The sequence below is a fragment of the Oryzias melastigma genome, linkage group LG3 (assembly GCF_002922805.2).
Source record: "Oryzias melastigma strain HK-1 linkage group LG3, ASM292280v2, whole genome shotgun sequence".
In the NCBI taxonomy this organism is placed as follows: domain Eukaryota; kingdom Metazoa; phylum Chordata; class Actinopteri; order Beloniformes; family Adrianichthyidae; genus Oryzias; species Oryzias melastigma.
In genome coordinates, this window is record NC_050514.1 from 15654840 (window position 1) to 15679065 (window position 24226).

At 38.7% G+C, this 24226-nt stretch overlaps 1 protein-coding gene across 1 annotated transcript in view; it reads left to right on the forward strand.

The window, feature by feature from the left end:
* Positions 1-24226, forward strand: part of igdcc3 (immunoglobulin superfamily, DCC subclass, member 3) — a 75629-nt gene that overhangs the window by 17378 nt on the left and 34025 nt on the right. Inside the window, exons 3-6 of the mRNA XM_024296377.2 lie at positions 19163-19307; positions 19402-19532; positions 19639-19776; positions 24053-24211. Of these exons, the coding sequence (XP_024152145.1) occupies positions 19163-19307; positions 19402-19532; positions 19639-19776; positions 24053-24211 (573 nt within the window). The remainder of the gene's footprint in view (positions 1-19162; positions 19308-19401; positions 19533-19638; positions 19777-24052; positions 24212-24226) is intronic.

The following is a 24226-nucleotide window of genomic DNA, read 5'->3' on the forward strand; positions in this document are numbered from 1 at the left end:
ATTATGGGGGGAAACAAACTCTGGTTCACTTTAAGTGAAGCGAATGTATCACCCTTATACTTAGATGCAATTTATATGTGATTAAAAAAAAAGTAGGAACCACCACTAGAGGGCACAATAAGTGTTTTGTATCAATATTTGCTACTGACAGCAAAGCAAAGGAAGAAGTGTCGCTAAGTTATACGCCTGGCTTGGTGAAACTGCTCCAACTGTTGATGGAATTGTTTAGAATTCAACAGATTTTGTGTTTTAAAGTGATAAAGAGTTAAGTTGACTTGTTAGCGTGTTCTTTGTGCCTGGTTATCTCTTCTGTTATGATGATTTTCTTTTCAAAAGGAATTGCTTGTTCTCGGTCCTGTATTTCGCTACATTCATTTCTCCCAAAAGTGCAACTTATTTATGATTTTTTTTCCTTCTATGTGATGCATTTTTTTGTCTGCAACTTACACTCTTGAGTGACTTATACTACAAAATATATTTGATAGGCATCATTTAAAAAGAGTGACTGAAACAGCTTAATGTTGTTGAATCGTTTTCCTCACAGTTGTCATGGAGCTCCTGACGTGCTTAAGGTCAAAAACCCATCAAGCTGCATGTGCGATGTTTGGTCACCAGGGATAAAATAAATTCCACTGGAACCAATTAAGAAAAGTTACTGCTGCACGGCTCAGGATGAAGGATTTCAGGGATGACCAATTCTCTCCTGACATCCAGTTTGCAGTGTCTGTAATCTTACAGGCACAGATCACTCATGGGAATCTGATGCAGAAAAAAGGACTTTATTTAAAAAGCTATTTGTCTTTTTAATGTAGGTTAAAACGTACATTTTGAAAGTTGAAAATTGAGGGGGAAAATAACCCACTTTGTGACATCTCACATTTATCAAAGGATCAAGAAGTGATCGTTATGCAATTATTTTAGAACAAAATGATTAACATTAAAAGCAAATCCCAGAGCCTCTCTGGTGAATAAAACTGAGACTTAAGCGGAACATTTTAGATTTTCCGTGCCGTGACCCCTTCAGTCCAAGAGTTTGTTTTCTGAGCGGCGTTCAGGAGTGAGAGGGTGATGCAGAGCTCCAGCACTGAGAACAAAACCAGCCTCTGCTCACGGAATATGTCGCAAAACCTCTCCCTAGACTCAGAGCTCGTAATTCATCTCTGTAACATGTGCATTACCCACACTTAGGATCACATAAATGCACAGACATGCACGTGCTCAGGCTCGTGATCGTTCACGGCACATACTATACGCTGACCTGCTGCCTCTGCGTAACAGCAGCTGCACTCCGCTAACATATGGACATAATAATCTTTTATCTGGTAAAACACAGGGAAAACATAAGACTTCATTTATCTCAGAAGATGCAAACACATGCTTTAAATAACCTGTTTGAGTCGGTATGCTTAAAAGTCACACATGGGATATTTGTGCCCAACATCCAACTGAAGTCTTTAATCATATTTTATAAGTGTATCTCCAGTTTTTCCCCTTTCCAAAAGGACTTGGCACATCCTAGTAAGTTGTAAGGTGGGCTGTTTCATTGCTCCGGTGTGAAAAGATGAAACATGATGCTTGTAGAGTAATGGCCCTCTCCATTTTCCAGCATGGGCATTATTTGTGAGTGGGAAGACAGCTTTAAAGGCTTAGCAGGCTGATGGCGGGTTGGACGAGCTGGTGATATGTGCTTATGTCTGACAGCTTATGGTAGTTTTCCCTCCCATCCACTGCAATGAATAAAGGAGACAAGCATGATGGTCAGGGAGCTACAGGTCGCTCACGTGTTAGAAGTTAGCAGATAATATCATATATCTTGATTGTTTATTTAACAGTGGGATTTAGAGGGATACAAGTGTGAGGGAGATTTAGCCCACATATTCTCCAAGAAAAAAAGTATTAATGGGAAACCTTTACAATCATGTGTGTGTTTATTTATAATTTAAAAAAAATCTAAAGAACGGTAACAGTAACACACACAAAATAAGAATATTAATTGCAATATTAGGTGAATAAAAAAAACTAACATTTTTGAAACATTTGAATAAAAGGACAGAAAAAAATGACTGTTTTGGTGGATCCTAAAGTATGTACACCCTTTCCTATTTGTCCAAAGATGTCAGATCTAAATTTAAGGCACTTTCAGACAGATGCAGACTCATTTTAGATATGGTTGGGGGGCTATGCCAAGTATAACAATGGCTTTAGTTGGTCTGTTTTGAGGGCTCATTTGAGGGCAGTATTGCCAGAAACAAGCTCTGATCATGAAGGAACCAAAATGGAGAAATAAGGAACCTGTTCACAGTGAACACCTCATTTCCTAACAGTAGATGGGATAGGCTCCAGCAACCCTGTGACCATGAAGGGGATTTAGCAGGTTTGAAAAATGGATGGATGGATAGATGCCAAAGGTGAACTATTGGAGAAAAAAAGAATGAACCAAGCAGCCCAACATGAAAGTACCCAAGGTTACATTTGTTATTATTATGTAAGGCCCAAATATGTGTTTTTAATGTTTTCAAATGAGTGAAGAATGATTAAATAAAGCTTTTTATCATATATATTTTGATTGATTGTCCCAATTAAAGGAATAGAAAACAAGTCCAAAAGATACATATGAACTTTAATCTTAACACTATCTTTGAGAGCTAAGCTGGAACTTGTAGTATAAGCCTAACGAGAAAATAGTTGTGATACGATACATATTGTGATACCCAACTCACGATGCGATATGTTTCACATATATCCCAAGACTACATTTAAAACATTAAGCACAGCAAATGTATCTCATATACAAGTTGCTTTTTAGTAGGGGTGGGATTATATAAATTCGCTTCTTCCCCCTCCTTTTCAAACAATCAATCAAACTCTACAATGGGTATAAAATAATGTTGTGTTTTGTCCTGTATTTTTCAATCTTTACTTGAAATAAACCAATCAATCAATCTAAACCCAAGCAATTTAATAGGGTTTTTCTATTTGTAAATTAAGAAATATTTGTTCTTAAAGGGAGCAGTCATCATTGTCTGATTTCAACAATAAAATATTTTTCACCATAAGAAAAAAATGGAAAAGTAAGACACTGAATGACAGCCATAAATAAGTCATAAATATCGCCGTGTTGGCATTTTAAATAAAAGTATCGCCAAATAAGTATCGCGATATATCACAGATCTGCACCCCTACTTGTGAGTGAAGACAGAAGACTAAACAGTGGATGAGTGCTAATAGACATTTAGATTTATTCATTTTATCTAAAAAAGTGAAAAAAAACATCATTATGGAAAAAAACTATGCTTATTGGACTATGTAGGCTTTGTGCCAATCTACAGTCTTTTAGTGTCATTCCTCTCTAGATTTATTCTGTATTTTATGTGGTTTATATGCCAACGACATTTTATCTCTTGCTATTGACAATACTTGATTCAGTTACAACTGATTCAAAATGTCTGAAGAAAACATATAAAGTCAAATAAGTGATGTATGAAGAAGAAATAGGAAACCTTATTGAAAACCTTATATATGAATGTAGCTGTTTACCTTTACTGTATTTTTTTTTCTTTTTGCCGACTGACAGGAATTTAATTTACAGAGGACTCACTATAAAGATTTTATTTCATATTGTTGTTCACTCTGTTCAGCCCTGGGGGTATTCTTTTTACTGAGACTAAAATATTCTCTCCATTCTTTCAGTCTGGAGCTGCTCTTTGTCTGTCTTTTTTACAGACCTTGAGAAAGGTACTTCATTATCCGATAGAACAATTGCACAAGTGAATATAGTATCTGCATCAGCTTTGTTTGCCCACACTATAGGTTGCTCCAAAGACAAAGGGCTTTCATTTCTCGCAGTCTGTCTTGTAACGCTGAGCGGGACTGACAGCGCTCGCACTTGCGTTTCCTCTCCATCCTGTGCTGCCAAGGCTTTTTTTTTTTTTTTTTTCATGATTTGCTGTGAGATCGAATCTGTGCAGTGGGCGTGGCTGGGGGTGTTACACATGTGTGTACAAAGGAGATGAGCAGGGGGAGACGAGGGGGTAGCTGATGGCATATATTACCATGCATTCATCAGAATTATTCATTTTTTTTTTAGGAAGGGGGGGTTGGGTGTATTTCTCCAGGGAGCGAGGGGCAACAATGGCCATCCTGGGTGACCGCAGTCAGCTGGCAGCCTCTAGGGGGGGACGGAGAAGGGAGGGGCACAAAAAAAACAGCGAAAGGCAAAATAAAAGGAGGCTGTGCTGCTGTCTGAATAACAGGGACACAGTGGTGACTGCATCCTCCCTTCACAAGGCGAGCTGATGGCAATTTTTCATATCATAATGGCTACGGCTCCTATAGTTATTGTGTTAAAGGCTCCATGTTCACAAAGGGCTGCTGTCATTGTAGCTGCTTATTTTGTGATTATCCCACCGGCTCTTGGATGTCACCCGACACATTTTCAGCACACATGAGTTGAAAGGAATTTGTTGGTACACAATTGTCCACCAGCCTTGTTAAGTTTGATCGGTGTTCGGCATCTTTCTCCTTCTCCTTAGTGGAAACGTATCCTTTCACGCTTTGTTTTGCTCCAAAGTCCCAAACTTGCCCCGAACAAGCTGCAGGTTGTTTGCCGTACCAGCACAGTTGCACTCTCCTCTCATTCCTTCCTCATCAGCCCGCTCCCTCTGTATTCAACACAATCAGCGTCTCTTCCTTGACTGTGTTGTAGCCGTGCCCCCCCGCCGGCGCATTCCTGTTTGCCACACACGCAATGGCACAGAGTTGCCCAGGATTGTGATTAATGGCCACAGTTGAGCCTAAAAAATTCCCCTGAGTGGGTGCCAGTTGGCTTACACAGAGAAGAAACTCATTACTGTTGTCAGTGGAGCTGATGGAGCACGGACGGGTGTAAGTGATGCTCGTGCGCGCGTGTGTTGGTGTGGGTGTGGGCGGGTGTGTACAAGTGAGAGACAAAGACACTGTGAATGTCAGGAAGTGCATACATTTTGTTTACCCTAAATATGTGGGAGCAATCATGCGTGTTTCTCCATGTTTCAGGTGAACTGTAAAGGTGAGACACGGCTGGGATCTGAATATTACATGAACGATGCATTCAGCCTTAATAGAGAACATCTGCACATCATGTTGCATTATCTCATTCTCTTTGCCATTTAAAGCCATGGCCTCTTGTGATTCTTTTATCCAGCCAATGCAGTCTTCCATTCTTCATTCACTTTGTCTCTGTAGTAAGTTAGATAAAGCAGGTGGGTGTTAAATCTATTAATACTGTGCTAGCTATTATGAAATGGGAAAAAAGCCATAACAGCATACAGAGTTGTATTTATGAGACAGCGAAGGAGTAAATCAATAGTAAGGAACGGAAGAGAGAGGAGAAAATCTGCACAATGCTGATAAGGTATGCGTCATTGACAGCCAAAATTTACTGGATTCATATTAATATCAGGGGGCTATATATGCAGGTTGGTATGAAGAAGCTTTCAGCGGTACTCTCTTGACCCGGTTTGATGACTTGCTGTCCCACATTAGTCTAAAGAAGGAAAAAAAAGAAAAGAAGAAAAATATAAAGTTCAGAAGGAGAATGATGAGATTATCCTCCATATTTGTTTTAGACAGCACTTCTTCTACGTTCCTCTCAGTAATTAATACTGACACGAATACCTACTGTGCCCTCTAGTGGTTGTTAGTAGAAAAAAAAACAGTTTTTAGCGCAAAAATAAGGGTGAACAACAAACCTATATTTATTTATTTTTTCATCACATATTTGAATCGGTTGAAATGGTTTATTTCATCCAATCAAAAACAATGCATGTGCAATACAATCAACAAAAGTTGACAACCGCACAAACATCTGTCACACATGGGATACCTAGGCATCAGATTTTAGATTGCTTAAAAGGGAGTGGGTAGATGTGAACTTATATAGTCCAACCCAGCACTGCCTTACCATTACATTAATTATCAATAACAGGTTCATAACTTATAAACTGATATTTATATTTTACCAACACATATTCAGGTCTAAGGAACAATAAATCACATGACTATATAAGTAAACATACAGTATTTCAGATTTTATCATAGCATATGCAGATCAATTATCAAAATGAAAAAAAATCGAATATCAGTAAAAAAAAAAAACACACACACCTATATATATACGCCCCTCTCACCCTTCACGGTGGTTTTTCCGTTTCATCTCCAAGCTACATTCAGGCTACAGCAGATCCCTGGAAAGACTTTAGACATCTCAGTCCAGAAAAGTGCAGTGCTCGGACCACTAAGACAATGCGAAGGACTCTCACGCTCCCAGGCCTCTGGTGGAGGACTCGAGCTAAGAGGAGAATCCACCTGCGGAGTGTGAGAGGGGTGTTTTGTTTTTTTTTAAATACATATATGTATGAAGATTATGTTTCCTTTAAATAAGTCGCTCCTGAATATAAGTTGCATCCCTGGCCAAACAATTCAAAAGTCCTGACTTATACTCCAAAAAATACACATTGATATGTAAATATCTGCATGAAAGATATGGATTTTCTTTATTTGGGATATTCAGTCAATCTGGTTTAGGATAAGTCGTATTTGATTTTCTTTTTTTTAGGAGTTAACATTTTAACAAGTTAAAGCTGAAAAAAATACATTTTAAGCCATCAGTTGCATCTAAAGTCAGTGCTCTGAATGCACCACCGGCCCATATGTTTAGCAGAATAGACACAGACTGTGTGTCTGAGTTCACACTCTTGTAACAAAAACAATGAAGAAATTTAGACTGACACTGATGCCCATGTCATCCCACCCGGGGGAGTCAGAGCACATCCCAGCTGTCACTGGCTGAGAGGCTGAGAGGCGGGGAACAACCTGGACAGGTGGCTAAATCATCTCACAGCAGCAGATGTTCAAACTCACTTTGAGGGACTATTTTTAACCAAACACCGCAACATGTGGTTGTTGTCTATGGAATATGTTGAAGACAAACAAAACTAAATTTGCAAGAGGATCCTTTTGATTATATTTGAACATCTTTAAAGAAAATTGTTGATTTCTGAGCAGCTTTCAATGCTATGTGCTAGTGTGTTTTTGCAGAAAGTTTCTCCTGAATTAATGTTGTCATATTCTGTCTAAGCCTTACCTTTAGTGCTCACAGATGTTTTACTAGGATTTGACTTGATATAATCTTAAAATAAATATATTTAGACCAACCTGAGAGGGACTAAACATGTTCTTGGACAGTAAAACAACAATATACTCAAACTCCTTGAGCAAAACTTTCAGATTTAGTAACAAGTGCACAACTGTTAGACCAAACTGGATAATCTTGGACTACAGATTGCAAACACTTGAGATAATTCCATCATAAGGTGAGTTGTCTTATCTTGGGCTCTCAATGGAGACATTTATACACAAAATAGCTTGGACTTTTTAGTTGTGCCAGATGTGTACATTAAAAAAATAATCTCACATAATGTTGTCTCTCCTAATCTAAGCACATAATAAAAAATATCAGCTTTGAAGAGTTTTTGATTTTAAATAATGTGCCACATATGTTTTTGTCACTTAGCAGATGAAAAAGTGAGCACCACATTTAATCGGTGACACCGTGCAGCCTCTCTGCTTAAAGTGCTGTGCTTGAAAGAGCTTAGAAAGAGCGTTAGCTCATTTCCCTTTTCTTTAATAAATTGCACATACAAGCGTGTGTGCATGAGGCTTCAGGGAAAAGTAAAACTGTTTACTTCAGCTGTAGAGTCAAACTTCTGACTTTAGAACATCCATATCTCTAATTATTGCACAAAAAAGGCCCATTATTGTGGACAGCTAAGAAAACTGTTGCTAAAATGGTACTAGTAGGAGTCAGTGAGGACTCGGTTCTCTGTAGTCAGGGTTTCTTTTTTCTTTTTGCTGAATGGAGTCCAGCATGAGAAATGCAGATTTATGATAAAGAGACAGCTCAAAACTTTGAACTTGTCACTCTCTTGATGGATTTGTTTGTGCCGATTTGTGACAAGGCTGCATTCTAAACCGCCTTGGACAGTGAGACAGATAAGTACACAGTGGGAACCACACCTCCGAGGCCCAGTGGACCTCCCGCTTCCAAGAACTCCTCTTGTGTGACTGTTTGTTGATGTGACGGAGGGAGATTTACACAGCCGCTTCAGTCATTTGGGGACCCCAGCATTTTTTTTTTTTTTTTTCAGGGTGGGGGTGGGGGGACGGCGAGGGGCAGTGAAGCGCATGGACCCGCCCTGCGTCTTTCAGATTTCCCGTGGGAGTGCCAGATGCTGGGTCATCCATCTATCTCCAGGATCAAACCAAACCCTTTAAGTCACTGAGAGATGGATAGTAAACACTGTCGACACTGTCGGGAGGCAACTAGATAACAGTAAATTCATTTCAGCAGCAGCACACAATCAGGAATGAAAAGTCTTCTGCTGTGGGGATTCATCGCCGTCCTCTCAGAGTGGCCTCGTACCTCCACAGTTGTCCTCTAATGAGGGGAAAGTAATGAGCATTAGGCTGTGAAAAATCCTGATACCTAACGTCCATCCAGGTTGTTAATCAGTGTCTGATTCTGTCTGTGGGCCTCTCTCGTGTCTGACTTCACAAAACAGGGGGTGTGGCCCAACTGAGGAGGAATTGAACATCATTTCCATTTGAATGTAGATGTTTTTTTAGCCTAACGTCTTAAAATATCACAAACAGAAACAAACACCAAATGGAAATTAGGTTTTCTTTTAGGTGTTTGGAGCAAGTGGTTGACACAGATTCTGATGTATAATTTGAAGATTATACATCAGCCGGTAGTAAGGAGGATTAAAGAATATATTTATGTACGTCAGTTCTGATAAAATATAGAACTTATAAAATGTTTTGCACAGTGTAATCAGGTGTAGAATTATTATTATTAATAATATTTTTGGTCTTCTTAAGGTTATTTATAGATATTTAAAATAGATAAAAAAGCTTCAACTCATTTTTTTCATCAAATACAATTTTAAACATTCATGATAAACATGAGTGGAAAAGAAAACGTTCCCTCCGAGGTTAGCAGAAAGCTGACAACTTCAACAAGGGGATAGAACTTTATCCTTCACTCGATGTCCTCTAATAGGATGGTAATTTGGCAGAGAGAAGGGCGAAGTGAGGAGGGGGCTGAGTTAAGAAGAGATCAAATTCTTTCAAGCAGAGGATTTGAGGCTCCACCAATGGAAGACTATGCTCTTTGACAGAGATGTCTCTGTCCACAAATCCTCTTTATCTGCTCGCTTTTTCTGAAATTTCTTCAGCTTTTCTTATTTTGGAGCTGAAATAAACTGTGGTGTCTGTGCACCACCAAGAAAAGATGCTGAATAAATGAAAGACTCGCTTGCTTGTTATGTGTGTGTGATTACATTTTTGGTGGTGAAATATAGATACAAAAGATTTTTACTTCCAGCATTGCCTTAATGAAACTTAAAATTATATTTTTTGTTTTTCATGCATAAATAAAACCACTTTAAAGAATCAGGAGCAGATGAAAAAAACCTGTAGCTGTGATGTACTGCAGGGGCTACAGTTGCTTACTCCACTCTATACTGATGCATCCACTTGCGGACACATAGATCCATGCACAGCTTTGTTTTTCTCGTCTGAGCTGGTATCTGGCTCAAAACTTTAACTAATGTTAGCTTTGGGTTCTGAGGGGCTGTAAGCTAGCAGGAGATGATGGGAAATGAGGGCCGGCTTACCAACAGGTTCAGCCCACGACTCAGAGGCGAATTTCTAAAGAACTCCTGCCACTCTGCAGAAACTATGTCCTAGAAAAGGACATAGGTTCTTTTATTTGGGCTAAAAAAAACTAAAAACATAGTTAAAATGTTGTCAAAAGATGATCCAAGTGGGAGTTTAAGTTGGCATAAAATTAGACAAAAAAAAGTGAAAATCAAAGTCAACTAAAGTTACAAAGTGCCATCACTTGAGAGATGGATTTGTTGTTGCTCACATTTAATAAAAAAAGCAACTTATTATTACTTTGAGTGACATGACTGCTTCCCAGTTACTATTCTCTATGTTATCCTTTTAAAATGCTGTGGTTGGAGATGCAAACTTCCATATGAAGCTCTGCTTTAATGTCTAAGTAGGAGCTGAGTGTCACTCTGTTACCCTGGAGAACACGGGCATCAATGCTGTGCAGGAGCAGCTGCACAGGCGGCTGATCGCCATTCCGCCTAATTACGCCGTGGTGGAGGCAGAAACTTTGTTAGATCAGTACTCTGGTGATGACCTGGAGAGTGTGTACAAGTATTTGTATGTTGAGAATAGTGAGATATGCATTAGTAAACAAGATTACAGGACTGAAAGTCTGTACATTAGGAGAGTAGACACTATTTATGAGTCCATTTAAGCCATCTCTCTGATTGAATTGAGAGAAAGTCTGAACTTGTTTAATGTGTTTTACGTCCACTTTGTGTTTAAGTGATACAAAGGGTTTTTTTTCTTTCTCTTTTAAACATCTAATCCTGTAGTAATTGCCTGTGGGTACACGTAGATTCAAACACTTTTTAGACTTCTTTCCTTTTCTTTTTCCAAGGCACAACATCAACAGTATTGACAGCAACAAGAAGAAACACTTGAAGCTAATTTCAAATCCATTCAGCTTTTCATGTCATGGGTTTGTATGTTATTTCAGCCCTACTCTCCCTGATACCTCCCATCCTCCATCCCACTGCTCCCACACTCGCTTTCTTTTATGCACGTCTCTAATCTAACAAAGCCGTGACTTGGAATAATTTGAATAATCCCTTAATTTTTAGCATCTGTTCAGTTTTAATGACTCCCTCTTTAATTAGGAGCTGTATGCTGAAGTAAGTGTTGGGAGCTAAGTGTGGAGATTTGGGGGGCCACGGAGCAGAGCGGGAGGGTAGGCGATGGGGGTGCTGTTTAAATTTAAAGTAGTGAGGTGGAGGCACAGGCAGAGTGAAAGCTGCTGCTTTGTTTTCTGTGGCTGATAGGGTGAGTCAGGGGGGCAAAAGAGGAGCAAAATTAAAATACCAGACAAAAGGAAGTGGCTCTATTCTGTGCTATCTTTGTGCAGTAAGTTATATCCGCGTACCACAAACAAAACCAAAGTGAATATTCCGCACAAAAGCCATGCAAAACAAAAACAGTTTTTATACAAATTCATATCATATCATTGTAATGATAAAGATTTTATGTGCAGATTGTTTAAAGTCCCACTCCGTTCATAGTGGTATTTTAATTATGATTTTGCCGTTTTTAACCAAAATCAAAAAACTTGTTTTGTTTTGAAGGACATAGTTTCTGTAGAGAGGCAGGGGTTCATCATAAATTCACGTCCCCCTTTCCATACTGAGAGCTTAGAGCAGGGAGACTGTGTCCCGCACAATATATTTTTACATCACAAATGAGATCTTTTTCAAACAGTATTTTTGTCTGGTCCATTTTAGCAAGAATTTCAGTAAAGAAATACTCAAACATGCCATTTTGAGCTTAATTTTCTTTATATATGTCCTCCATCATCAGAAAAATGCCACATGAACATGTTAGAAACACAATAGTAGTGAATCTTTAAGGAAAATCCCTTTAAATATCCCTTTAAATATGCAACATTTTGTAGTATCAATTCAGTTCAATTCAATTTTATTTATATAGCCCAATATCACAAAACAATCATTTCAGGTAAATGTACAAAAGAAGAAAGTTGGTCATAAAATATAAACAATAGCTGGTTGCTATACTAAACAGATTAGACTAAACTGGTTATCCCTACCCAGACTCTCCATCTCGGTCTCCTATCACTGTTTATGTTCTGTTTGATTTCCTTTTCAACCAAAAGTGTTTTACATTTTAACTGGGGGTAAGAATGAATAAAGAGATAGTGGCTGTTTTATTAAAAAAGCTAAAATTAGTACTTTACACAAGAGCAAACTAAATCATATTATTTACTAAATCATATTATTATGACATTCTGGATGCAGGATTTGCAATGATCAGGGAATTAGCTTTTCGCTGATCCACACATTTGGTCTGACAGAGAGTTTTACTCTGGATGTCTTTCCTGACACAAGTTTAATTAAAAAAAAGTTGAAAATGAAAAATTAAAGCTTTTAATGTAACAGTTTAACATTTTAAATGATGTAACAGATGTAACAGTGATATTTCACTCAATTTAAGACAAAAGTCACACATTTACAATGTTTGCTGTTCTGCCTGATGGTTATATTTTAAAAACCTGCGTTTGTGGTCCAACAGCTAAAACAAAATCTGAAATGGCTTTCAATGGATTCACCTGCCCAATCATCTAGAAGTGTAATTCCACTGTTGGATTGCATCATAACCAGCGTGTTTGTCATCTCTATAAAGGTCTGCTGCTCACTCTGTCTCCTGCTGGGACTCTTAATAGCACCCATCAGTCTTCATATATTTAACACACAAGCTCTTTTCTATTCATCAATTCTGCAATCAACAAACAGGCAAACCAGAAATTATTGCAAGCCAGTTTCTGTTTACACAAAAGACATTTGTATTTTCTTTAGTAATCAAAAGGAGAAACTGGAATGTCAATATCAAGATTTTGTTTTAAAAAATAAGTTATCTGAGAAAGTGAGATTATTTTTTTTTTGTTTGTTTATATCTCTTTTTATAATGTAGCTTACGTCAGCCAAACGAGAGGACTATAATCTTTTGTTGTGCTGAACTATTTCCTTCCTAAATACAAGCAATAAAGTCAAAATCAGTGTGAATTCTCAATACATTCGCCCCACAACATTTCTTTTACTGCCACCATGAGAGGTTCCTCGTCATAAAGCAATGCAAAGCAGAGAACCTTCAAGCTGGACTCCTAGAGATAACTGTACGGTTCTGCCTTATAGATTTTATTGCCGAAATATTGGCCGGGGTGCCTTTAAAATAAACGATCGGTTGGTTCGGCTCCCGAGCCTCATATACATCTGAACATCTGTCACTTAGCCTCTCGTAGCAGATGTTCTGGTAAATTGATGTGCCCGCTCATGCGGGCCCTGACACACGAAGGTGTTGCGGTGACAAAGCATTAAAGGAGGGGAATGAGTGTGTGTCAGGGAAAACATCCCCCCGCTCCCCTCCATGTGTAACCTATCCTTTCGTGGATGATAAGCATCACACACCACAAACCAGCAGATGGATCACGCCGCTGCCTAAGCATGGGCGTATGGTTATAGAGGGGGGGGGGTAGTAAAGGGAGGGGTAAGCCAGTAAAATATCACATCTGCATTAAAATGCCGTCTTGGGGTCCCAGCACAGAGCCGGCTATTTCCAAGGATGCCTATTTAAAGGTAGTTGAAGAGTGGGCTCTCGTGCTGGAATTGCACCGCGCACCGTCCCCTTTTATTTATGGGCCTCATCTCGATTTTACTGGCCCGCCAAGGTGGGGGTGGGGTGGGATGCGACACTCATCGCTCCTGCTTGAACAACATGTGCCTAATGATGTCACGGGCGTGAGGGGAATTGTGGGAGTTGGGGCGAGGGCTGCAGCGGAGAGCGGTGCAAATGCACGCCGGGGGTTCAGAGTTGGTCGGAGGCGCAGGGAGAGAGGGGGCAGTGATATTTTATCACCTGGGGTGCACTGGAGCTGCAAGCTTGATTGGCGCTGCAGTGCGGCGGTCTCTCCGTTTGCATCGTTACGTTTATTAATGCACCGTCTTCAGCAAAAGGAAAAAAAAAACACATCCTCAGGTCTATAAAAAAACATGATGTGACGGCATGATTCGGTCCATGAAGTGGGCATTGTGTGAGAAAATTGTATTCTCAGCCTTATCTATTTGAATACAAAAGGAATGGATCATTATTTTTACACCATTTGGCAAAATTTCACTCAGGAGTAATTTCAGTCTTCACCCTTTGAAGTACTTTTTTTCTCAAAGGCTATAAATGTGAGTGATTTATTGGAAAAAGCCCGCAAATCCTGCAGTTTAGTTGTGCTGTACATGACCTGTAGTGTTGAATCCATCAATACTAACTGCTTGTTACTGGTCTCTAAATCCGATAATCGACAATTCCACATCTGCACTTGCCTATATCTCATTCCTCGTGTGTCTTTGTGCGACTCTAGGGTAAGCAGGTGAAACTTGGCTCTTTCAGGCTGATTTTCATGCTAATTTCTGCCTGATTTTGACTCCTTTTGGAACCACTTGATGCTTTATTGTGAGGCACGCAGCGGGACGGTGCCTCTCACTTTTGACAAAATCTGATTTACAGCTCAGCTACTCCACATTTCCTGTCTGTGACCCTCCTTCATATAATTCCCATAATCATTCTTCTTTTGTTGGTGTCACAGAGAAACTGTCTAACATATGTTGGAGAAGCAATCTCCTCCCCGCGCACTTGTGTATGGAATTCTTTTTAGTATGCAACCCATCCATTCTCTCTCCTACTGCAGCAATTAGACCTGCCTCATTTGGGCCAGGGGCGTCATGCTGGTCGCGGACAGTCTTTAATCATGTGTGAAGGTCTGTCAACATTCTGCAAAGGAAGACTAAAAAACAATGGCTGAACAGGTCTGTGGGGGCCATGGCTTGAAGTAATTGAAAGCCCTTTGTTGCCTCACGCTTGTTTGTCTTTACTTACAGCGAGGGGGGGTGGTGCGGAGGTTGATATGATTATGTGATTCTATTGAAGCCACTGTTCCATCTGTTTATATCAGTGCGTTACTGGAAGGCCTGGTCAACTGTGACTCCCCAACTTGGGAAGTTTTCCTTCATATTTAGTGAGAATGGCGCCTTCAAATGTCAGGTTTTTCTTGATTGTCTTCGTAAAATTTGTGTATGTTTTTGTGAATTTGCTAGGGGCGTGGTGGGCCTCTCAGAGAAGCCATGTTTTATGCATGAAGGCCAAGGTTGGGGCCTCTTTGGGGGTGGTGTTAGCAGAGATACACAAAGCCAAATCAGTGGACACCATGACTACTTGGCATAGTTGCACAGGACAGCTTCTTCATGTACTGTTCCCCTTTTGTTTTGGAGCATTGGAGTGCTCTAATGTTCTTGGTGCCCATGGACAATCCAATATGAACATCTGCGTGTTTGCACACACATGCATGTGTCATTGTCTTACGCTTTTATATATCTTTGAAAATCCACGATTTACCTCCAGATTAAGTTTGTAGACCTGAGATGTTCCTGTTAGGTTGTCATTTAACTCTTTTTGTTCTCTTTTGCTCAAAAGAGTTGAAACCCACAGAATTGTAAAGTAACTTTTTTATGAATGTATCGTAACTACTATTGTTTTGTCTTACTAGTATTTATTTTCTTGTGGAAAGCACTTTGAGATGATTTATAGCAGGAAAAATCCAATACAAATAAGGTTGAAAGTTGAATTTATTTTAATAGATTTCATTTCAATTTTAAACATAGAGTAAATTGTTAAATAAACACAACAAACAGAAAGTGATAAAGTGCTCAAAAAAGGAGTAGGTTGAATATTAGTGCATTGTATTCATACATATTTACACTTTAACTCTTTCAAGTTAGAAAGCTCCAGTGTTTATGCTCTTTGATTTACTGTAATTTTGTAATTGTTAACACAATCAATGTAGTTCTAAAAGCAGCTTTTATCCTTTAGAATCTGTCAGAATTGATCAATTAATATATATATATATATATATATTCTGATTCCTCACCTGTTAAAAGGTAAAAACAATTATTTACATAAACACAACATAACTTATTGGTTGACTGTAATTGAAAGACCAGAAAGGATATTTTGGAGCCTAGAATTCCAAAAAGAACTTGAAATAAAAGTGCTATAAAGTAAAAAGTTAAAAATTCAAAATGAAAATACCCACAACTGTTGTGTGAAGTTGGGTTGTTTTACCTCAAAAACAACAGGGACTGATTTGCTTGTGAATTATCCTCTCTGTGGTGATCTGGTGAGCTGATTCGCTTCAAATTACTCATGTTTTCTGTCAGGCATTAAACAAGGTTAAAGTTAATGAAAATTTTGATGACACAAAAATTAAATTAGCTTCCATCTGTCAGTCTTACCTTTGTTATTCTTTTCTTTTTGCTTGTTTTGATTTTTTTTTGCACACAACTGTCTGAAAAAATGTCAATCTTTTTAGTGACAAATTAATGTTAATCAACATTTTTTATGCAGGTTAATTACTCCACTTTACTCTGTACATATTTGCATGTAAGAATTTTCCATGCTTTTACAGTAGTAAATTAAGTAGTAGTTGTCAGATTCGAAGTTTTTAATCTTACAGTTTCAAACACTTCAGGATTTTACCTGGATAAATGTAGCAGAATGGACTATAAAAATACAAAACACATGCAGTAGTAAAACCCTCAGGCCTTATTATCTTTCTCTCACCCTCCTGCTGGAGACAGACACCTGCCTTCCCAGAGTCTTGCTTCATTGTGTTGCCACGTGCTGCTAAAAGGGGAATTGTTGTGTTTCTCTGTAATTTTGTAAGGTTGTGACCCCTGCTATGTGAATTACCCAGACCTGACCTTTTCCTGTAATTTGGTGCTATTTAAATAAAATTGAATTGAAAGTTACTATTAGATCTCTATATGTATCCATCCAGAGAGCTAAGGTCAAGCCGTGCTGGAGAATGCGGCTCTTCTGATTAAGCTCCAAAACAGAATAATTGCAGACTTTGCTGCATCGCTGCAGCTTGCTCTAAAGTACTGCCACTCTCGGTGAAGTATCAGGTGCGCTCTGGAACACGTTTCCAGTTTGCCACATGCTGTTGCTCGGTCAAGGGCCCTTTTCTGCTGGATTTTAGCACACTCTCTGCCCCTCACAACCACTTTTTAACAAACAGGAAGTGGCTGTGTATCGCCTGGTATGCAGTCACTAAGTGTCAAGCCAAACTTTGAAACAAGTTTAAGAGGAAAAGGGTTTCACACATGTAAGGAAACAGAAAAAAAACATAAACATAAAATTGGGACCTAATTAATAGAGGAAACTGATTTGCTGTGCCGACTCCTGAAAGCCGAAAGGAAAAGAAGAAGAATTAACAGATTCTGTTTACTAGAAATTGGCAGTTTCTCTCATTTAATATCTCCAACCTGATAAAAATATCAATATTTCAGAGTTATTTCTGAAATGGCACAGGTTTGAGTAGTACTAATGCACAGGGACTGCTGTCTGCCGTCCTTGAGACGGGAACATATTTGTACAAAGAGTTAGGTAATATATTTTTAAAGAAGACGCTCGAGAAACCATTTGCTAACAATGCAGGGCTGACAGCAAAACAGCAAATATTCAGCGAGAAAATCAATAGGACACAAGTTGTGGTTGGAATGCTTTTTGCTGGCTGAAAAGGTGGTTTTGTTTGAGGAGAAGTAGCAACAGTGACATTGAACAGGTGAAAAATAACATCTTTGGCTGTTAGTGTTCAGGTTTGTGAAAGTCATGATATAAGTGGAAGACACTTGTTGCTGGAGCTTCAGTCTAACAAGTTAGGGGAAAATTTAACTATTTTAGTGTGCTTTTAGGTGCAAATTTACAAATAAATAATATTTATAATTATGATTTATTTATGCACAAATGTCAATTCTGTTGACTTTTACTCCACTTGCACAGATTCGTCATGTTTGAGTGTCTATAAAGCATTAGTTGAGCATGAGTTAACACTTAAGTAGTCATTTATAAAACATCACTCCTACTTCATTAAGCACTAGAAAGTAGCCTATATGTGTTGTTATTAACAATTTATTCAGGATCAAAAAGGATTATTATAAAGTATGTATTAATGGTATGTTAAGGCTTTATTCATTAACAAACATTTAAAAAAAATATTAAATGATTTACAAATCAATATTCCTGTTGCATATCAAGATCAATTCATTTATTACTTCTTAATTAACTGTTTTTGTGAGCTATTCTAAAGTATGTAGTTATTATAACGTATTACTAAAAAAAGAAATTACATATATTGGAAGTTTGAAGGAATAACACTCTAAAATTATGCTGATAGTATAAACCAGAAATCAGTCTCTTCCTATGTTAAAAGCATTACTTAACCATCTGGATGGCTTATGGCAACTTAAAACCACTTAGAGGAGTTTATTGAAAGTTCTTATCAGGGTCACAGACTGCTCAATGAGCTGCCTGAGCAGCTCCGTGCCCCTGCTGTCCTCCAGCATGACACTGAGCTGCTGTTTGGGATCACTCGTCCACAGCCTGCAGTCTCACAGAACTTTTGCTCCTTCTGTCTGCCCTCTTGGTTTGTGTGTGGGCATGAAATTTGCTGCAATCAGGCTTAAGCCCTAGGTTATTAGTAAAAGTTCTGGTTCAAAATGTACTTTTGCTGGTTGGTGGAAATGCTCCCGAACAAGCATCAATACTTAAAAATAAAACTTTTTTAAACTGGCTAATGTTGTTCAAATTAACCCCTTCGAAAACTTAAATTTAATGCAAAAATTGGCGAACAAATCCAGCCTGCTGGAGACGTGCAACAGTGAGTTTGTGGAGGGACTAAAAAAAGAAAGTCATTTCATGGACGGATATCATTTTCTGCTAATGCTTTTCCTGACGCTAATGACTTAAAACAGGCTGCATGTCGGAACAAGAGGTCATCAAATAATAAAGGGTTCTGAACTCTCTTGTTAAGCTACAGTTCTAATGTTCAGACAATTCTTCCTCAACCTGAGTTAATTACAGTTGACATTTAAAGGACACTCTTGTAAAGAAGGTGGAGTAGGTGAGGAGGACGAGGGCCGCTCTGCCTAATGAGTTTGTTTCTGACTCCACTTCTGATTAGGCTTTTGTTCTCCAGGTAGAATGAGTGTGAAAAAAAAAAAAAAAACAGCTTCAGGGATGTTGATACTGTTATTGTAGACTTGTGTACTACAAGCAATTGGAGGCAAAAAGCCTGCTAGTGAAGGGAATGTTTAGCACATTTGTCACATTAACCGCCGGCGAAGTTTAAGCACAAAATCTTTAACATAATTCCAGCAGATTTTGAAGGATCAAAATCTGCTGGAATTATGTTGATCGTGTTAATGGTTGAAAAGTTCCAGCAAATCAAAGAACATAAACATGGAGGTCAGGTGTTGAAATGTAATAGTTATATTATATCTAGTTACTACTATGACCAAACCCTTTTCATTATGCTGTGGAGGGTGTACCTTCTTTGTTTGTGGACAGAGATGTTCATAAAGTTCCATTCCTCCTCTTCTTTCTTCCCCAGCCATGGCAGACTTCCATGTCCAGCCAGAGTCGGTGCATGCTGAAGAGTCTGGCGTCGCTCGATTCCAGTGTCAAATCCGTGGTCTGCCAGAGCCTGTCATCAGCTGGGAGAAGGACAGCCATCCGGTGGACACTGAAAACGACAGGTGGGAGCAAGCTGCAGCATGCTCAGATGCTCTTTTTTTTATTTAAGCCCTTCTGAGTTCATGTATCATTGCGTTGTTTTTTTTTTTTCTGTAGGTACACTCTTCTGCCGACAGGCGTCCTGCAGATCACAGGACTGCGTGAAGAGGACAGTGGAAAGTACTGCTGCGTGGCTCACAACAGCGCCGGAGTGAAGCACAGTACTGAGGCTCTCCTAACCGTTTCAGGTTTAACACATTTCAGTTTTTGTGGCCTTTTTTAACACTTTTCTACAAACTTCCTCATACGTTTCTGCACATCATCTGAAGTGCCTCGTTCTCTTTTTCCCCGCAGGCTCCCTGTCATCCGTTTACAAAGAGCCCACGATTCTGGTCGGCCCAGAAAACCTAACCCTCACCGTTCACCAGACCGCCATCTTGGAGTGCGTTGCTACAGGATACCCTCGACCCATCGTGTCCTGGAGCAGACTAGGTGAGAACAATTCTAATAACCCGAAAGCTGCGATTATTATGGCGTGTCACATTGCGTATGTGGATGCCATTAAATTTCCGCCAAAAGTCCCCCATGAGCGTATATCAAACTTCTACAGGCACAATTCTGCCTCCATGAGCTTTCCTGTAGTGCTACGCACTCGTGGGACCACTCCTACCCGTTCATGGAGGCAACTCCTGCCCGAGTTTGTGTAAAAAAAAGCACCAAAAAAAAATACAAAACAAAATGGAAACTTTCATGTGATTGGCCACTTTTCTATTGGCCCCGCCCAGTTACCGTTGCAAGGGCAATACTGACGCCATCTGTGTATCATTTGTTTTTCAAAATAAAATAAACAAACAAAAAACATACTTTTTTATATAATTATAATTTTCTAATCTATTATAGAGAAACAGATACATTTCTATGTATTCAGTATGTATTAAATCAAAAACAGACAAATAACTTTTAAACTCAATATTTTAAGATTTCTCACACCAAACTACTTCTGCTCCACCCATAATGAACGTTTAAATGTAGTTTCTAAGAGTTCTTCTTTTTGTGTTTTCCCCACCCTGTGATCCAACACTTTTCTTATAAAATGAATTTAGACGCTCATTATGCGTTTGCTTCATTTTAGATTTTTTTAAAAAGGGGAACTTCAAAAAATATTTGTTTTTCTCTACAGTAGTTTTGAAATTGATCAATAAATAAATAAAGCATTTATATCTGTTTTTGTTTTTTTTGTTTTTCCATGTTGAGTTTCACACGGGTGCGCAGGAGAAGCTCGTCGAACGCACAGTCCTCCACGGGGGGCAGAACTGTGACCATCATCTGTTTTAAGGACATGTGTGCACACGATTTGTACACTAAATCTATTGTGCATGCAAAAAGTGAAAGAGATGAAGCTCTTGGGCTAAATATTATGTTTAATCTGTGCCGATAAGTATACGCTTCAACCTTCTCGTGACAACGAGCATCTTCTCAGCACCAGGAAGCCTGCAGTAATTTGCTGTGAGGTGCTGAGACAGATAAGATTAGTCTCTCCTCCCACCATGTACACTTCTTTCTAAACTATCAGTCAAAGTCTGTCATGAACATTTTTCCATCTCATATCTGTTTTCTTTACCTATTATCCAACTTGATTTGCTGTTCCAAATGTAAATTGCTCTCCCTCCCAAGCAGTTAGGCATAATCAGATTGAGGGTATTGCCTTGCACAACGCCGCCACAATGAAATGCTAACATAGTTGGATTTGTATGTATTAGATTACAGCAGGCAGTCTGGGATAAGCTGCATAATGAATCTGATAGTTTCACATCAGTCACTGCCTAATGCCAGAGTTTGTTGTTATTCTTTGAAGAGAACCACCGCCTGCTAGTTTCAGCTCGCTCTTATTCTGACGCTAAATTAATTAGTGGCTGAAAGAATCTGGAATAAAATGGAAAGAAAAAATGGTGCAGAAAAGAAAGAAAGAAAAGAAGCAAAAAAAAAAAAACTTCCTTTGAAACACGGAGCTATTGAACTGTCAATAGATGAAATTTATGATAATCTAAGAAATGTCAATAAAACCCATCTTCACAACAGCAGCAGAACAAAAGCATTTGACACATTAAAGTGGTGAAAATGTGTTTTTACAGACTCCCGCTTTTCTGCTGTTCCTATTGAGTGACTGTCTAAAATGTGCTTTGTGGTAACAAAGTTTGTGATCATTTGTGTGCTATTTGTGATTATCGTAAATGGTCTCCATCCGCTTTAGAACCTGCACAATCCAATCCAGCAGCTGGTCAGTAAATCACACTGACGTTTGCTCTTACATGAAATGAGCCCTGAATGAGACACTATAGAAACTCACTTGTCTGATTATCTGGGTTGTAAGAAGGTCATATTCTGAATAAATGTGATCATAATGTGAAATTCTCTAACTGAAGTCTGAATATGTTGGAATATATGCAGTCACTGTACTTTTTTTATTGACTTATTTACCAAATTGAATTTATAAAATCATCTCTACAGTATGTACTTTTGAACTCTGTGAACTTCTAATATAACTCTAGTGGAATTCTTGTTGTTAAAGTGAGTTAATAAGCTTAACATAGAAATAAAAGTTCAGTTAAAAAATTATGTAAAATAATCAGCAAATAATTCCAGAGGAGGTTATTTCCAGGTCAGGTTAAAAGTGTCTTTTTTGCTGGTCTGATAAGAAAAAAATAAGTAAATAAAAAAATTTAAATTTGTTGCATCAACAAATAACTTATGCATTGCATTTTAATGTCATTGACTGCTGGCAGTGTATTATTTATAAGATCAGAAACATGCTAATATGAATATTTCCTTCATTGAACATGTGCTAATAAAATAAACATTGTTTTACACAATATTCTTATCACTGATCATGTAAATAATATGTTTCAGCTTAAATACTGAAACAGTAAAATACAGTATTATTACATTTACATCACATTTTTACAGAAAACAATTTAAAATTCCACTCTGATCATCTTCTGAATTATTTCAAAATCATTCTCAGTGCTCTTTTAATTATGATTATTCCATTTTTAACCTAGATACAAAAAAATGGTGTCGTTTTCTACAGAGGGAAAAAAGTTAATAAGAAATTCACCTCTAAGTTGTGAGTGTCATGGAGCAACCACGCCCCCCTCACCATCACCCATAACTCAGCTCACTGTTTACACACTCTCCTGCTAGCTTACAGCTCCTCACAACCTCAAGCTAACATTAACGGTGCAACAAAAATGGAAATCTATTTGTCTACAAGTGAATGCATCATAGCAGGGAGCTTATGGCCCGCCCAGCATATTTTGTACGCCACAAATACAAACATTTTATACTGTAGTTTTCAACAGATTCCCACCGATTTGGATAAAGAAATACTCAGAAATGCTAATTTGAGATTAATTTTTTAATCTATCAACAGAAAAATGCCACAATAACTTGTAAAAAATATGTTTTTCCCCTCTGAGTGGGACTTTAAAAGTGTCTTACAGTCGGGGCCAACATTTCTTGCCCAATGACAAAATGACTGTCACACCTGAGGATTGAATTTACCGTCAACAAAATGGCTAATGAGCTGCAGCCATTACTCCCAGTGTCCGTTCATCACTGAGACCGCTGTGGATTTGTACCGCATCGTGCACCTTGATTTAGTTTACCTGTCCACATTATTCTATTTATTCTATTAAAAAAAAATCAGTTGGGACCAATTTTCAAAAGTCAGATTTTCACATGGCCAGTTTTTCTCATTGTCTGGTCAAGCAGGACAATAACTGAAATTCTATATTTTTTACAGAATAGTTTGTTTTTGGAGCTGTGTTTTTGTGCAAATGGCTCAAAAATCAGGACTTCATACCGTGCCAAAGTTGAAATGACAGTATGGGTTTGCATTTCTAACAGGTGGCCATTCCCCTGCATGTGTCCAACCTGGTGCCCATCTTTCTGCCCCCCCTGCTTGGCCTTTTTCACACATCAAATCTGAACCATTCAGGCTTACAGGCTGCAGATGGTAATCATAGGTGGGATTAGAATGTCCCCTTGGACCCACAGCTAATATCACAGGCAGATTGAAGCCATTGTGGGGTTTGACACTGCAGATAGCGAGCGCAGAAAAGTGTGAGCTTATCGTGTAATTGCAGCACAGGCAGAGTGAAGGCAGCTGTGGGTTGTGGAAGGAGACAGAAGATCAGAAGTTGGAGTTTAAGTTTCTAGTCCAGCTAAAAAAAATGACTGTAAGGCTTTTAAAAATAAAATTTACTCCAAAGATTTTTGAAAAATCTTAAGTGCTGTTACATTCAAATACTACTGAATCTTTGACTTCCGAAAAAAGTGTTTATAAAGAGAAACATATAATAAATTGCTTGACTGACAGCATGAAAAGCTCTAAATTACGGAGAAATAATCTGCTGCATTTACTCCACTTCAGCAACAGACTCAAATTCATTGACCTTCCTCCTTGTGGCTGCTGCTGCAGCATCACATTTTAATTCTGTGCATCGCTCACTGTAAAAGCTGCATCCTTGAAGGATGAAATAACCCTGGCTCAGTCGAAAAGTGGCTGCGTTTTGTCAGTCCTAAAAGATTTAAACCCACTTAAATCTTTACTACCGCAAACACACACCTGTTAAACCCTGTCTAACTTCAGTGTGTGCTCCACATGTGTGCCCCTAACCCTTTCTTTTTTTTTTTTTTTCTTTCTTGCCCTATATAAATTCTTTCCCATCCTTGACAACTGCCCTGGTTTTTTTCCCCTTGTGATTAGACGGCCGGCCCATCGGGGTGGAGGGAATTCAAGTGCTTGGCACGGGGAACCTGATGATCTCAGATGTTGGTGTGCAGCACTCAGGAGTCTACGTGTGTGCTGCTAACAAACCTGGGACCCGCGTCCGAAGGACAGCTCAAGGACGTCTGGTTGTCCAAGGTGAGATCGGAGCTA